The following is a 14,081-nucleotide window of genomic DNA, read 5'->3' as shown; positions in this document are numbered from 1 at the left end:
CATTGGAATATCAGCAATATTAAGAAAAGGATAGACTGGCACTGACTGTAAAGATGACCCATTGATTTGCAGACAGGCACAATGAAAAGACTGTTACAAATTTAGCTTTCAGCCAAAGCCTTCTTCAGCATGGAAATCATACATACATATGCACAAGCAAGCACACCTCATGCACACATGACCCCTCCCAGCAGCAGCTCTCACCAGAATGCCACTGTCACGTGAATAGCATTCTGAAGTGGAACAGTGAAGGGGATGGATAGCAGGATATGGGTGGGGGGAGAGAAGAGTACTGTCTGGTGGTGGGTGTGCAGGGATGGATGGTTGGTGGATGAGACTAACAGGCATAGCATTGGGAGCTGGAGTGGGGGGTGGGGGGGGAGAGTGAATGGGGAGTGAAAAAGGAGAGAGTAGCAAGGAAAGGGGAAGGGGAAGGGGAAGGGGAAGGGGAAGGGGAAGGGGAAAGAATGAGTGGGTGCATTGGCATGTAGAGGCATACAATGAGGGTAGGGGACATGAAAAGGGAGGATGTGGTAGGACAGAGGGGGGCAGAAACTTTTGGGTGGAGGCGTGGGGACATCACCGTAGTCTGAGGCAAGTACAATTTTGGAAGCAGGGAATGTGTTATAAGGATAACTCCTATCTACACAGTTCAGAAAAGCTGGTGGCAGAGGGAAGATCAGCTGGCCTGGTTTGTGAAGCAGCCATTGGAACCAAGCATGTTGTATTCAGCTGCATGTTGTGCTGCAGAGTCTTCTACCAAACTGTTGGCCACAGCTCAGTAGTGGCCAATCTTCCTGGTGGACAGCTAGTTGATAGTCATATCAGTATAAAAATCTGTGCAATGATTGCAGCAGAACCAGTATATGACCTGGCTGCTTTCTCAGGTGGCACAGCCTCTGATGGGGTATGATAAACCTGTGACAGGACTGGAAAAAAGGTGCTGGGTAGGTGGATTGGACATGTCTTGTACTTGGGTCTTCCACAGGGATATGATCCTATTGCATAGGCTTGGGATTTGGAGTGCCATAGTGATGGACTGTGATGTAGTGGAAATTGGGCGGGCGGTGAAACACCACTTTAGGAGGGGTGGGAAATGTCTTTGGTAGGATGTCCTTCATTTCAGAGCATGACGATAGGTACTTAAGCCTTGTTGAAGGATTTTGTCCAGTTATTCAAATTCAGAGGCTGTTGGTCATTGGTGGGTTTAGTCTGTACAGAGGTGTGGATGAAGCCATCATTGAGAAGGAGGTCAACGTCTAGGAAGATGGCATACTGGGTTTAGGAGGATCTGATGAAGCAGATGGGAGGTTGTGAAGAAATGAGGCTAGGTGTCTTGGTCCTGAGTCCAGATTATGACGATACCATCAATGAACCTGAACCAGACCAGGGTTGTGGGGTTTTGGGAAGCTAGAGGTTTCCTCTGGATGGCCTATAGACAGGTTGGCACAGGAGGGTGCCATCCAGTTGCCCAAGCCTATGCCACGGATTTGTTTGTTTACCTTCCCTTCAAAGGAGAAATAGTTATGTGTTAGGATAAAGTTAGTTAAGTGTATGAGGAATGAGAGGGAGTCTGAAGGATTTTGGTAAAGGTAGCGTTCAATAGCAGCAATACAAGAGGCATGAATGATATTGGTCTGTAGGGAAGTGATGTTGACAGTGACCAGTAGGGAACTGGGAGGTAAATGGGTGGGGATGACGGAGAGTCGGTGAAGGAAGTGGTTGGCATCTTCAGTATGAGAGACTAAATTATGGGCAATTGATGGGAGGTATTGGTCAATGAAAGCCAAAACCCTTTCAATAGGGACACAATAATCAGCTACTATGGCGTGTCAAAGATTGTTAAGTTTGTGAATTTTGGGCAATTGTTAAGTTTGTGAATTTTGGGCAGCATGTAGTGTGTTATAGGGGTGTGGAGGGAAATCGATTCAGGGGAGAGATTCCAGGAAGGGCCCAATGAGGTAATGTTGGAGATCTGGGGTGGTATCATTCTGATAGTGTTTACAGGTGAAAAAGTCAGACAATGGGTAGAGGCCTTTCTCCAGGCAGCCACAGCTAGTCATCAAAACAGTGATGATTAGGTCTGGATCTGTTTTGAGACTGTGTATGGCTCTCCTTTCCTCTGATGAAAGGTTAGTGTTCTTAGGAAGCAGGCTGGGGGAGGATGGCAAGGCCACATTAGAGGTAAGGATTTCCTGGAAGGTGACCAGGGGGTGGTTGGGTGGGAAGGGGGAGGATCACAGTTGGATGTTGCTATGAACTTAGGGAGATTGGAGTTAGGTTGGCTTTGGTAGGGAGGGAGGGAGTGGTGACAAGAAATTTTTCTAATGCAGGGATTGGCAGAAGGGGAGTCTTTGACAATTCCACCATGATTAAATTTGGGTTTAGGGCTAACTGTGGGGGTGACATTGTTTAGGCTCTGGATTTGGACTTAAGAGTGTTGGTAGGGAATTTTTGGGATTTGGCATATTGAGAATGTCTGGTGCAATGAGGGGTTAACCAGGAGGAATACTGTGGGTAGGATAAGGGGTGAATAGTGATACCCCATGGTGGCAGTAGGTTGTCAGTAGGCTGGATAACTAATGGAGGTAGCATCTGGAATGTCCTTCCAGGTGCTGGAGAGCAACGGATTCAATTTCAGAGATCCATGTTGTATAATGTGAACTCTTCAGCTGTAATAATTGTTGGTGAATAACACAATGCACCATTTTTGGCTGGTCGCATTATTGACCAACAAGAAGTAACACTGCTGTGCCTCTCCAAAATATCTGAAGAACAGAATCACTCCCCAGGTTGCCTCTATACTCGCCAACGATGGTTGTCCGGGTCAGTGTAAAATTGTGATTCATCTCAGAACAGTATGTGACACCTTTCATAAGCAGTCCACGCTTCCTAGCCTTGTCACCAACCCAAGCACAACCAACTCTTTGTGTTGTGGTGTTAACAGCAGCCTCTGCTTGGGATGGTAATTCCGTAGTCCACTTGCTGCTTGTCTCTGACCAATGGTGCAAGTAGTCCATTAAATGTTCTCAGATGGCAGGCACAGATGTGAGGGGTATGATGTGCTTGGTGCACAATATGGCAATCCTTCCTTTCGGTGATCAGACATGGTCGACCAGGGCGTTGACAAATACTGCAGTCAAACACTGACCCATTGTTACATTTGATTTTCTCACAAATCTGGATATTCCACAAATTGATGAGCTGATCAAATGAAAACCCACAATGATACCCATTTCCAGCTCATCATATGTTGATTACACTATTGCTATTCACATGACCGTTATATTCTGGTCAGAGTTGGCAGTGGTAGCAGTCATGTTGCATGAGGTGTGCTTGCTAAGGGAAACATTCCACGTAGGAAATATATATCTAAAAACAAAGATGATGTGACTTACCAAATGAAAGTGCTGGCAGGTCGAGAGACACACAAACAAACACAAACATACACACAAAATTCAAGCTTTCGCAACAAACTGTTGCCTCATCAGGAAAGAGGGAAGGAGAGGGAAAGACGAAAGGATGTGGATTTTAAGGGAGAGGGTAAGGAGTCATTCCAATCCCGGGAGCGGAAAGACTTACCTTAGGGGGAAAAAAGGACGGGTATACACTCGCACACACACACATATCCATCCACACATATACAGACACAAGCAGACATATTTGTCTTTAAATATGTTAAAGTTATATATTCAAGTTAAAAACAACTGAAAAGCCATTACCATTGTCACACGCATCTATTCTTGTTTATCCTCAACAAACATCAAATACACTGAAATGTCATCTCACACTGTTACAATAATGTGCACGCGTTACCCTCACAGCAGTCATTGCCCAATGCGGTAAACATAAACGTGTAATATCGGCACTCTGTATTTATAATCACTTTTCAGTAAAAACACATTGTCACCACTTGGCGTATTTCTTACAGTTTGCTGGGGGTCAACCCATGGTGACGGGATGCTGCCTCATGCTATGCCATTACAATAATCACTGTACTCACTGACTCAGCTGCATCACTCACTCATCACACCCAGTGCTTGGCAATAAATTCTTTGCCTATGCTGAACCTATGTGAGCAAAATATTGTTATATCTGAGTAAAGGGCTCTGGACCTCTTACACACCATAACACCAAAATGGCTAGTTCATTACCAAGATACTAAACAGTTATAAAGGACAATTGTCATAATGGACAAGGATAGATTCAGGTCATCCATAAAGACTATCTGGTTGAGCACTACTTTATTCCATGACAGATTATCTAAATAAACTAAACTGTGTTACCATTTGACAGTATACCTGTAAAGTGTTCTTAAGAACAATGTTTTCATGTTGAAAAAAATTTGTTCAATGTAAGTAGTGTTAATACTAATTACAGGCTGGTTCATTGTCTATTGTACACAGTGTAATTCTACATTTGCAGGGTAATTAATAAATAAATAACCATCAATTCTTCTGGTATGTGACCACATTGCCAGTGCATAAAATACTCCAATGTTTCAGCCACTGTTGTAAATGGTCTTTCTCAGCATGTTTTTGCAGTCAGCTGAGGAAGGCCATTTGCAATAGTGCCCAAAACATTGGAGAATTTTACACATTGACAGTGCAGCTACATATACTAAAGAATTTGATTGACTGTGACAACAACCACAGAAACCTATGCTTACGAATGGATAACTACTTTATGATTTTTTTAAAAAACAAAAGCTATAAAAACTTATATATCTTTTACACTAGATTAAAATATATACGAGGGTTATTCCAAAAGTAAGGTCCGATTGATTGCCAAATTGAAACCACAGTGAACATCAGAAATGTTTTACTTGTAACAATTAGCTACACCTTTCAGCTACTTCTCTACGTAGTCGCCGTCCTGACTTAGACTTTTGTCATAGCGTTGTACCAACTTTTCAATAGCCTCATCATAGAAGGCAGCCGCCAGTGCTTTCCGCCAATTCTCCACGCTGGCCTACACCTCGTTGTCTGTGTCAAAATGTTGTCTTCAAAGACAGCGGTTCATGTGACCAGAGATGCGGCTGAGAATTGTCGTGAAGATGAAACAGCACGACAGTTATGTAATGTTGGCTGCATAGCTTCAGGCGAAATTTCTCACCAGGCCCTCGTACTTGGCGGCAGACACTATTTTCTAGACATCTTTACGCACTCACTGCGAGCTCAGAAATGAGAAGAGCGACGTGATGCTAACTGGGGTTATACTAGAGACACTACCCAACACATCTGTGCAAAGCTTTATCGGATTTTCATAGTCGTTTCCATTTCGCGACCGATCGGACCTTACTTTTGGAATAACCCTCGTACTTTAAATGGGCTAATGTCCTTCTATAAGCAATTAATGAATTACATTTACATTGTAATATCTAAACATTCCTTATATCTACTACTAAGTTACCTTCTTGTATCCCTGTGTTATCTCAATGGCCAATGTCTTTGTCATCAAAAAGTGACACTGACGCCTTACACATGATAGTGACAAAAGTGCATCATCATCTGATGATAGCAAAATTATTATCCATTGAAGTGTTATGGACTTTTGACTAACAGATCTGGAAGCATACCCATAACCCAGTTAAAACTAACGGTTAATGAATTTTTATCCTTCAGGTGCAGTTGTAACAATTTTCAATCATCGTTTCAAAATTACGGGTGCAGACCTCTTTGTGTACCATTACATGCAGCAAAATCAGGATAAATTTAGCCCTGATATTATTGATAACATGCGCAATTACATGGTTCGACAAGGATTTTTGAAAGAAGAGATCCAGGAGCTCATGAAGAAATACCAAGAAGTAGAGGAACGCCACCAAGAAGAAGAGCAAAAGCATCAAGAAGAACAGGAAAGGAACACTACAATCACAGAATCTGGACAGTAAATTTTCATGTCAATATTTTTCTAAAAAATAGTTCATAACAAATATTCTTCATATTTCACTATGTTTTAGATTTCACTGCATCATACATTTTCACTGGAATATGTACTCAGAAACATTATAGAAATAGTGAAGAAGAAAAACAAAAGAGCATTGCTACAACAAGATTGGTACACAGGAAGTGACATTTTAAGTCTAAATTATAAGCAATATTAACAACTGTAGTCATAAAAAATACATTACAGTAAGAATTATGCTACATGGCAAATTAGTAACTCTTATGAGATTAATAATGACAAACAACAGACAGCGTAAATGTGTGAGTGACAGGCTACATCTGAATAATTAACCATTTTATAGAGATTAATAAGGGAGTGACTCTGAAAACCAGGTATAGACTTAACATTTTAACTACTACCTATATTAATGCTGTGCTGCCTCTAACATGTTATCGTAAATGGAATCATAGAAAGCTATCTCTCCCCAAAGTAGATCCTTCTCTCCCCCCCCCCCCCTATCCCATCCCTTCCCTTCCCTTCCCTTCCCTTCCCTTCCCATCCCCCATCCCCCTCCCCCTTCCAAAAATTACTTACACAGAGTAAAAACATTTTGTAAAAGGAACAGAGAAAGACAAGAAAAATGAAAAATCTGTGCTTGGATAGTGTGATTATATTCGACAACGTTGGTGATGGTTATGGTCTGATGAAATTGCAAAAGGTGAAAATCATTGCTATAGGATCGGTGGTAGCCAGAGCCATACTGTAAGACATCATTCAACAGCACTACTCTCCTTTAGTGAAAACCACTTGTTTTAATTAGCACTAAGTAAGCTCTTCACCCCATAACTAGTTACTTAATAGCAATTCTTTTGAGTGTGATAAGGTTACTATGCTGTAGTATACATCAAATAGTCTTCTCAGACAATGGAAACTACACGTTTGAATATCCACAATGTGTGCAAAAAAAACAAAATTATTTCTCAACAGGGAAATATTTTAACATCCAATATAAAATTAGGCATTAGGATGCCATTTCTGAATCTACCTATTTGAGGTGCTGCCTCATATGGGAGAAGTTAATGGAAGACAGCATAGCGGGCAACAATTATAGAGGGAGATCTAGATTTGACTACAGAAAGCAGGTTTGAACCAGTCCTGGTGGCAGCAGTTACACAGAGATGAAGACACTGGCACAGGGTGGTCTTCTGAGGAGAGCTGAATCAAACTTACGTTTGGACTGAGGACAACAAGAACAACATTGAGTGAATTGACTCACATGAATGCCAATTGCTTGGTCCATTAAATTGGCCCAAAAGTAAAGTAACTAGAACCAAGATACAGGATCAGGAAATATGCAGGATGCTGTTTGAGTACATCTACAGCTACATTTGTGCTCTGAAAACCACTGTGAAGTGCATGGCAGAGGGTACAGCCCACTCTACCTTATTAGGTTTTCTTCCCATTCCATTCACATATGAGAAGAATGATTGTTTAAATGTCATATAATCATGTCCACATGATCCCTACGGGAGCAATGCATACGGATTTGTGGTATATTACTTAAGTCAACATCTAAAGCCAGCTCTTAGAACTTTGTAAGTAGGGTTTCTCAGGATAGTTTACACCTATCTTGAAGAGTCTGGCAGTTCTGTTTCTTCAGTATCTCTGTGACACACTCCCATGGATCAAACAAACCTGTGACTATTCATGGTGCCCTTATCTGTATACATTCGAAAAACCCTCCCCTCACAATTAGTCCTACTTGGTATGAGTCCCACACACTTGAGCAGTATAAAAGGATGAGTTCTGCGAGTGATTTGCAAGCAGTCTTCTTTGTAGATTGACTGCATTTCCCCCGTTTTCTATCAATAAACCAAAGTTTACCACATGACTTACCGACAACTGAGCCTATGTGATCATTCCATTTCATATCCCTACAAAGTGTTGCATACAAGTTGACCATCTCCAGCTGTGACTCATTGGTTCTGAACATTTAAAGCAACTAGCCAATCCTTGTACCACTTCAAATCTTATCAAGATCTGTCTGAATATTTATGGAGTTTCTTTCAGAGAGTACTTCATTATATATAACTGCTTTATTTGTAAAAATCATTACAAAGAGACACAATAGAATACTGAAATTCCATGTTTCCAAATGGGAGAGTTGATATTTGCATTGCTGAGATGTAGACTTTTGAGAATCCCAAAGTTGTCTTCCCACCTTATTTTATTTTGGTATTTTTTATTTTGGTATTTGGTATTTTATACCATATTATATCTAAAAAATAGAGGGAAACATTCCACTTGGGAAAAATTATATATAAAAACAAAGATGATGTGACTTACCGAACGAAAGCGCTGGCAGGTCGATAGACACACAAACAAACACAAACACACACACAAAATTCAAGCTTTCGCAACAAACTGTTGCCTCATCAGGAAAGAGGGAAGGAGAGGGAAAGACGAAAGGATGTGGATTTTAAGGGAGAGGGTAAGGAGTCATTCCAATCCCGGGAGAGGAAAGACTTACCTTGGGGGGAAAAAAGGATGGGTATACACTCGCACACACACACACACATATCCATCCACACATATACAGACACAAGCAGACATCCGTGTCTGTATATGTGTGAATGGATATGTGTGTGTGTGTGTGTGCGAGTGTATACCCGTCCTTTTTTCCCCCCAAGGTAAGTCTTTCCGCTCCCGGGATTGGAATGACTCCTTACCCTCTCCCTTAAAATCCACATCCTTTCGTCTTTCCCTCTCCTTCCCTCTTTCCTGATGAGGCAACAGTTTGTTGCGAAAGCTTGAATTTTGTGTGTGTGTTTGTGTTTGTTTGTGTGTCTATCGACCTGCCAGTGCTTTCGTTCGGTAAGTCACATCATCTTTGTTTTTATATATATATATATATATATATATATATATATATAGAGTTATGTTAGCCATTGCTACAAAAATGTAATATAGGCTGACTCTTACATAGAAGATAACAGCAACAATGTTGTTTGTTTATTTATTTAAATAGCACTGTTACCGGTTTCAAACATTACAGTTCATCTTCAGACAGCTAGTTCACATTAAGAGTGGAAGCTAATGTAAAATATGTCTTAACGTGAACCAGCCATCTGGAGATGAAATCTAATGTTCAAAACCAGTAAAGGTGCAGTCTAAATAAATAAACAGCATTGTAAAACGTGGCTGTTTGCTGTTATCTTCTACGTAAAAGCCAACCTATATTTTGTACACAGCCAAGGGCTCATAATGTCAGTTTTCGACAAAATAACAAAAATGTATACTCTCTCCAGTCGACATAGCAACAAGTTTAGCACTAAATCTTGAGCCAAATTCAGAACTGTAAATGATGTGTTATTAGAATAAGAACCGTAGCCTAGAAAGGAAGATACAATGTTTTCATCCATTTACCTCCATCTTTTTCTGTTTTGGTAAATTTCCTCCCACACTATCTCCCATGTGGCCCTCTCCGGGGGTCATAGATAAGGAGGCCCAAGCTCTGGGTCCCTGTCATTGTAGGTGGGGACAATAGGGATGATGCAGTTGGCAGATGAGACGCCCTATATTTCTGAGAGTCAGTTCAGAGAGAAACCACCACCTTCTGATCTTCAAAGGCTAATGGAGTCATCTCTAGCAGAAAATCCTTTGATGCATTAGGCTTGCAAGCCAGATGAAAGTAACAGTTTGTTATGTTTTCCACCTAGAATGAGTCTCAAATAAACAGTACTATTAAAGTATGAATTTCCTGTACATTAACTACAGACTGTCAATCCATTCACCTATCCATTCTGGTGCCCATATCAATTTCAATGATGTGACACTACCTGCCAGTTCTGCAGCAGAGTTGCTCTATGATAGGAGTTTAAAAATGAGCAATACTTTTTTTTAAAAAAGCTGTTTGACAGTATAGGAAAGATAGGTATCTATTTGCCATAAAGATGACACATTAAGTTACTGTCAGGCACAATTAAAAGACTCTTACACATAAACTTTAGGCCACAGCCTTCTTCAGAAAAAGAAAGAGAAACTTCCTGATGATGATGATGATGATGATGATGATGATGGTGATGATGACTATGATTCTTATTCTAATAATGTATCATGCTACATTTCTGAATTCAGCTCAAGATTTAATGCTAAACTGGCTGTTATGTCATCAGAGAGCATTTATATTTTTGTGTAGCAATAGCTGTAATACTGTTCATATATAAATTTAAAATTGCTAATATAAAATCAAGTGAGAAGACAGCTTTGGGACTCTCACAAAATCCACACCCCAGCAATGCAATCAACCCTCCCATTTGGAAACATGGAATTTCAGCATTCTATTGTTTCTCATAGTATTACAGATATGTATCAAGAAGTACCCTCTGAAAAAGCTGCAGAAATATTTGGGCAGTTCTTGATAAGTTTTGAAGTGGTACAAGGATTGGCAACCTGCTTTAAATGTTAAAATGGTAAAATTGGGCACTCCACAAAATGAAAAAACATGGTAGCTTATGAGTATAATACCGATAAGGCACAGCTGTAATTGGTTAATTGATACAAATCCCTGGATGAAATACTTTGCAAGGATGTGAAATGGAATGAACACATGGGCTCAGTTGTGGGTAAGCCAGGTGATAGACTTTCGTCTATTTGTAGAACACAGGGGAACTGCAATCAAACACCTTTCCTGTTATTGATAGTACATATACATCACACCTACATACATACTCCACAAGCTACAATGTGGTGCATGGTGGAGGGTGTCATGTACTACTACTAGTCATGTTCTTTCCAGTTGCACTTGCAAATAGAGCAAGGGAAAAATGATTAACTATATGCCCCCGTACAAGACCTAATTTCTCTTATCTTCATGGTCCTTACACTAAATATATGTTGGCAGCAGTACATTCATTCTGCAGTCAGCTTCAAAACCATTCTCTAAATTTTCTAAGTGATGTTCCTCAAATAGAAGATCACCTTTCCTTGAGGGAAGCCCATTTAATTTTCCGAAGCATCTTCGTAATACTTGTGTGTTGATCAAACCTGCTGGTAACAAATCTAGCAGCCCGCCTTTGAATTGCTTGCATGTCGTTCTGTAATCTGACCTGGTGGGGATCCCAAAAACTTGAGCGTAACTCAAGAATGGGTTATACTAGAGTTCTATACACAGTCTTCTTTATAGATGAACTATACTTTCCTAAAGTTCTTCCACCAAACCAAAGTCTACCATTCACATTCCCTACTACAAGCTTTAAATGCTCATTTCATTTCAGATTGTTTTGTGACATTATGCCTAGATATTATATAATCAATATATGTCAATCAGCACACTAATAATGTCATATTTGAACATAATGGGATTGTTTTTCCTACTTGTATGCATTAGCTTACATTTTTCAACCTTTAGAGCAAGCTGAAATTAATCACACCAATTAAAAATTTTGTATAGTGCATCTCTTATCCTCCTGCAGTCATTCATCTTCAATGGCTTCCTGTACACCATAACACCATTAGCAAACAGCTGTAGATTACTGATCACCTATCCACCACATCATTTATGTACATACATAATAACAACGGTCCTATCACACTTCCCTGGGGCACTCCTGAAGATATCCTTGTCTCTGATGAACTCTAACCATCGAGGACAACATACTATTTTCTATTATTTGAGAAGTCTTCACGCCACTCACATATCAGGGAACCTATTCTGTAATAATCTGCAATTTGGCACTTTTTCAAATGTTTTTTGGAAATCTAGGCATATGTAATCTGTCTGTTGCCCTTTATTCAGGGTTCACAGAATATCATGTATGCATTTTGTATCCTATTTACTTCAGCCATCGCCAGTTATTTTACTGCACAAATAGCGAAACATATCTACAACTTTTCATTTTGTAATCTCAGTCCCTCCGCATCACTTGATTTATGTTGACTACACTCCATTAATCTTCTTTTGCTGTTGTTGATGGTCCTCTTATAACCTCCTTTCAAGTTACCACCCATTCCATTAACTGATCTTCCAAGTCCATAACTGTCTCTGACACAATTTCAATGACATTGGCAAACCTTAACATGTTTATTTCTTGCCCCTAAACTTTAATCCCTTTTCCAAATTACTCCTTGATTTATTTTATAGGTTGCTCGCTATACAGACTGACTAACATGAAGATATGTTACAACCCTGTCTCTCACTCCCTTCTAAACTGCTGTTTCCCTTTCAGGTCTTAGTTCACCTGTCATTGCTCGTTCTTTTAACAGGCCCACACCACTAAAGACTCCAGTCTGCTCATTATGGACTGTGTCACTTCCATTTTTTCCATATTTTAGATGTTTTGATTTTGTCTTCACAGGTGACCTGTGGGCACTTTTCCACTGTCCTTTTTTTATTCATAAGTGGCCACATTTCTGCATCATAAGTAAGCATATTCTACTAATCCTATGTAATATCTTCTCTTTGGGGTATTGACTAATACTGTTGCTCCTTATCAGTCTATGCAGGGACTTCATCACTCATTTACCCATCGCTATTATGGTCCCAATATCTTTGTCACAGGTGCCATTACTCAATATAACAGAACCTATATATTTAAAATTTTCAGATTTTTAATAATTTTAGACATCTTGTCTATTCCTTTTGGAATTTATCCAGCATGTATTCCATATCCTTTCTGCCATTTGTGAAAAATATTTGGTTGAGTGCAAGTCCTGTCCAACTACCATACACATTATTGAACATATTTCATTCCAGGCCTTGAGAACTTATCTATGTATATCTTCAAATGTAATTTGGATGAACTGCAATCTTGCTTAAGACCTTTGTTGGTTTTAAGGCATATCTTTATTTTTGCCTCTGTCTCTTTATACATCCTCAGACTGATATTATTAGTTTATCCTGTATTTTTAGTCTCTTCATGGCAGTGACATGCAGAGACCATTCAGATAGGTGAATCACTGAATATTATAATTTTAAGTAAACAATAGTAAATCAAGGCCAGGCTCTCTTCATAGCACTCACAACTGGTAATATTTTAAATTAAAAGAATATATATTAAAGACGGAAATCACAACAGGTAACTGAAACAGTAGATATTGAAATAATTAGACCTTATATTAATTTATATTACTATATACAAACTTCTACAGAAAATAACTTGTTTCTGGCCTTAAACTCATCCTTGATATTAAGGTAGGTTACCCCTGAAACATCAATTTAAATTCCATTCTTCCCTCCAAGAAATCAGACTTGTTAACCACCTCTTCAAGAAAATGTGCCTTCTTTCTGAGTACTCCTAGTAGGTGAGCTTCAATCAAAATAAATGCAAGATGAAACAGTCTCTCTTCTCCAGTAGAATTTCAAGAGCAGCTTTTGATTCCCTTCGGCGCTGAAAATGACCTTTCTACTGCTGATGTATGTACAGGAGTTGTATACAGCAATAACACTAACATATTAAACAGCTGAAAACATTTATTTAGCATTGAATTAGTGCTCAGTAATTTTGCAAGTTCATCCATGGTTTTATTTCTAAACTCTCCAGTACTGTACATTACAGTAGCTAATTTTTCAATTGAATGATGTAAAAAAAAAAAATCCAAATGTCTCTAAAAGACTCTGGAATCTGCTTTTGGGAAACTGATTAGAATACAGTCCATAGCTTTTATGTGGCAGTAACTTTAAAAATTACAATTTAGAATAATTTTGAAATTTTAAATCCAAGTGACTATCAGTGTTGTCACATCCTTCCCAATAGATGCATTTATAGTTTGTATTTTTCCTCTTCAGTGGTTCTCCTAATTGAGACATGGTTTCTTCAAAAATTTATTCACACTCATCACATAGCACTGCTATGGATTAGCGAGTTCCTTGGATTTTCTGTTCATGGTACAAAATATTACTTGCTTGGTTCTGAAGGATGTTGTACAACACATTGGTGAAGGTAAATATTTTTTTCAGGTGTTTTCAAGGGAAAAACAAATTTGAAATCTGCTAAAAATGCTACATATCTATTAATTGGTGTTAAAATATCAGAATCAATTTCTTGAGGATGCTCTTGCATAGCACTAAACACATCACAAAATTCAGGGGTGTTGCTGCACACAGTGTTTACCAGTCTTGAGAAATTGTGGAAGATGACATTGCAAAAATTTATCCAAAAAAATAATACGATTAGAAGATTTTGAAAAAAGGA

The 14,081-nt window shown here is 39.2% G+C and overlaps 1 protein-coding gene across 1 annotated transcript in view; it reads left to right on the top strand.

Annotated features, from left to right (window-relative positions):
- Positions 1-6,065, top strand: part of LOC126457283 (EF-hand domain-containing protein 1-like) — a 185,857-nt gene extending 179,792 nt beyond the window's left edge. The window contains exon 11 of the mRNA XM_050093451.1: positions 5,625-6,065. Coding sequence (XP_049949408.1) covers positions 5,625-5,893 — 269 coding nt within the window. The 3' untranslated portion in view covers positions 5,894-6,065. The remainder of the gene's footprint in view (positions 1-5,624) is intronic.
- The last annotated feature ends 8,016 nt before the right edge of the window (positions 6,066-14,081 follow it).

The sequence above is a fragment of the Schistocerca serialis genome, chromosome 2 (genome assembly GCF_023864345.2).
Source record: "Schistocerca serialis cubense isolate TAMUIC-IGC-003099 chromosome 2, iqSchSeri2.2, whole genome shotgun sequence".
NCBI classification, from domain to species: Eukaryota; Metazoa; Arthropoda; class Insecta; order Orthoptera; family Acrididae; genus Schistocerca; species Schistocerca serialis.
This window is presented reverse-complemented; position numbering and strand designations above follow the sequence as displayed.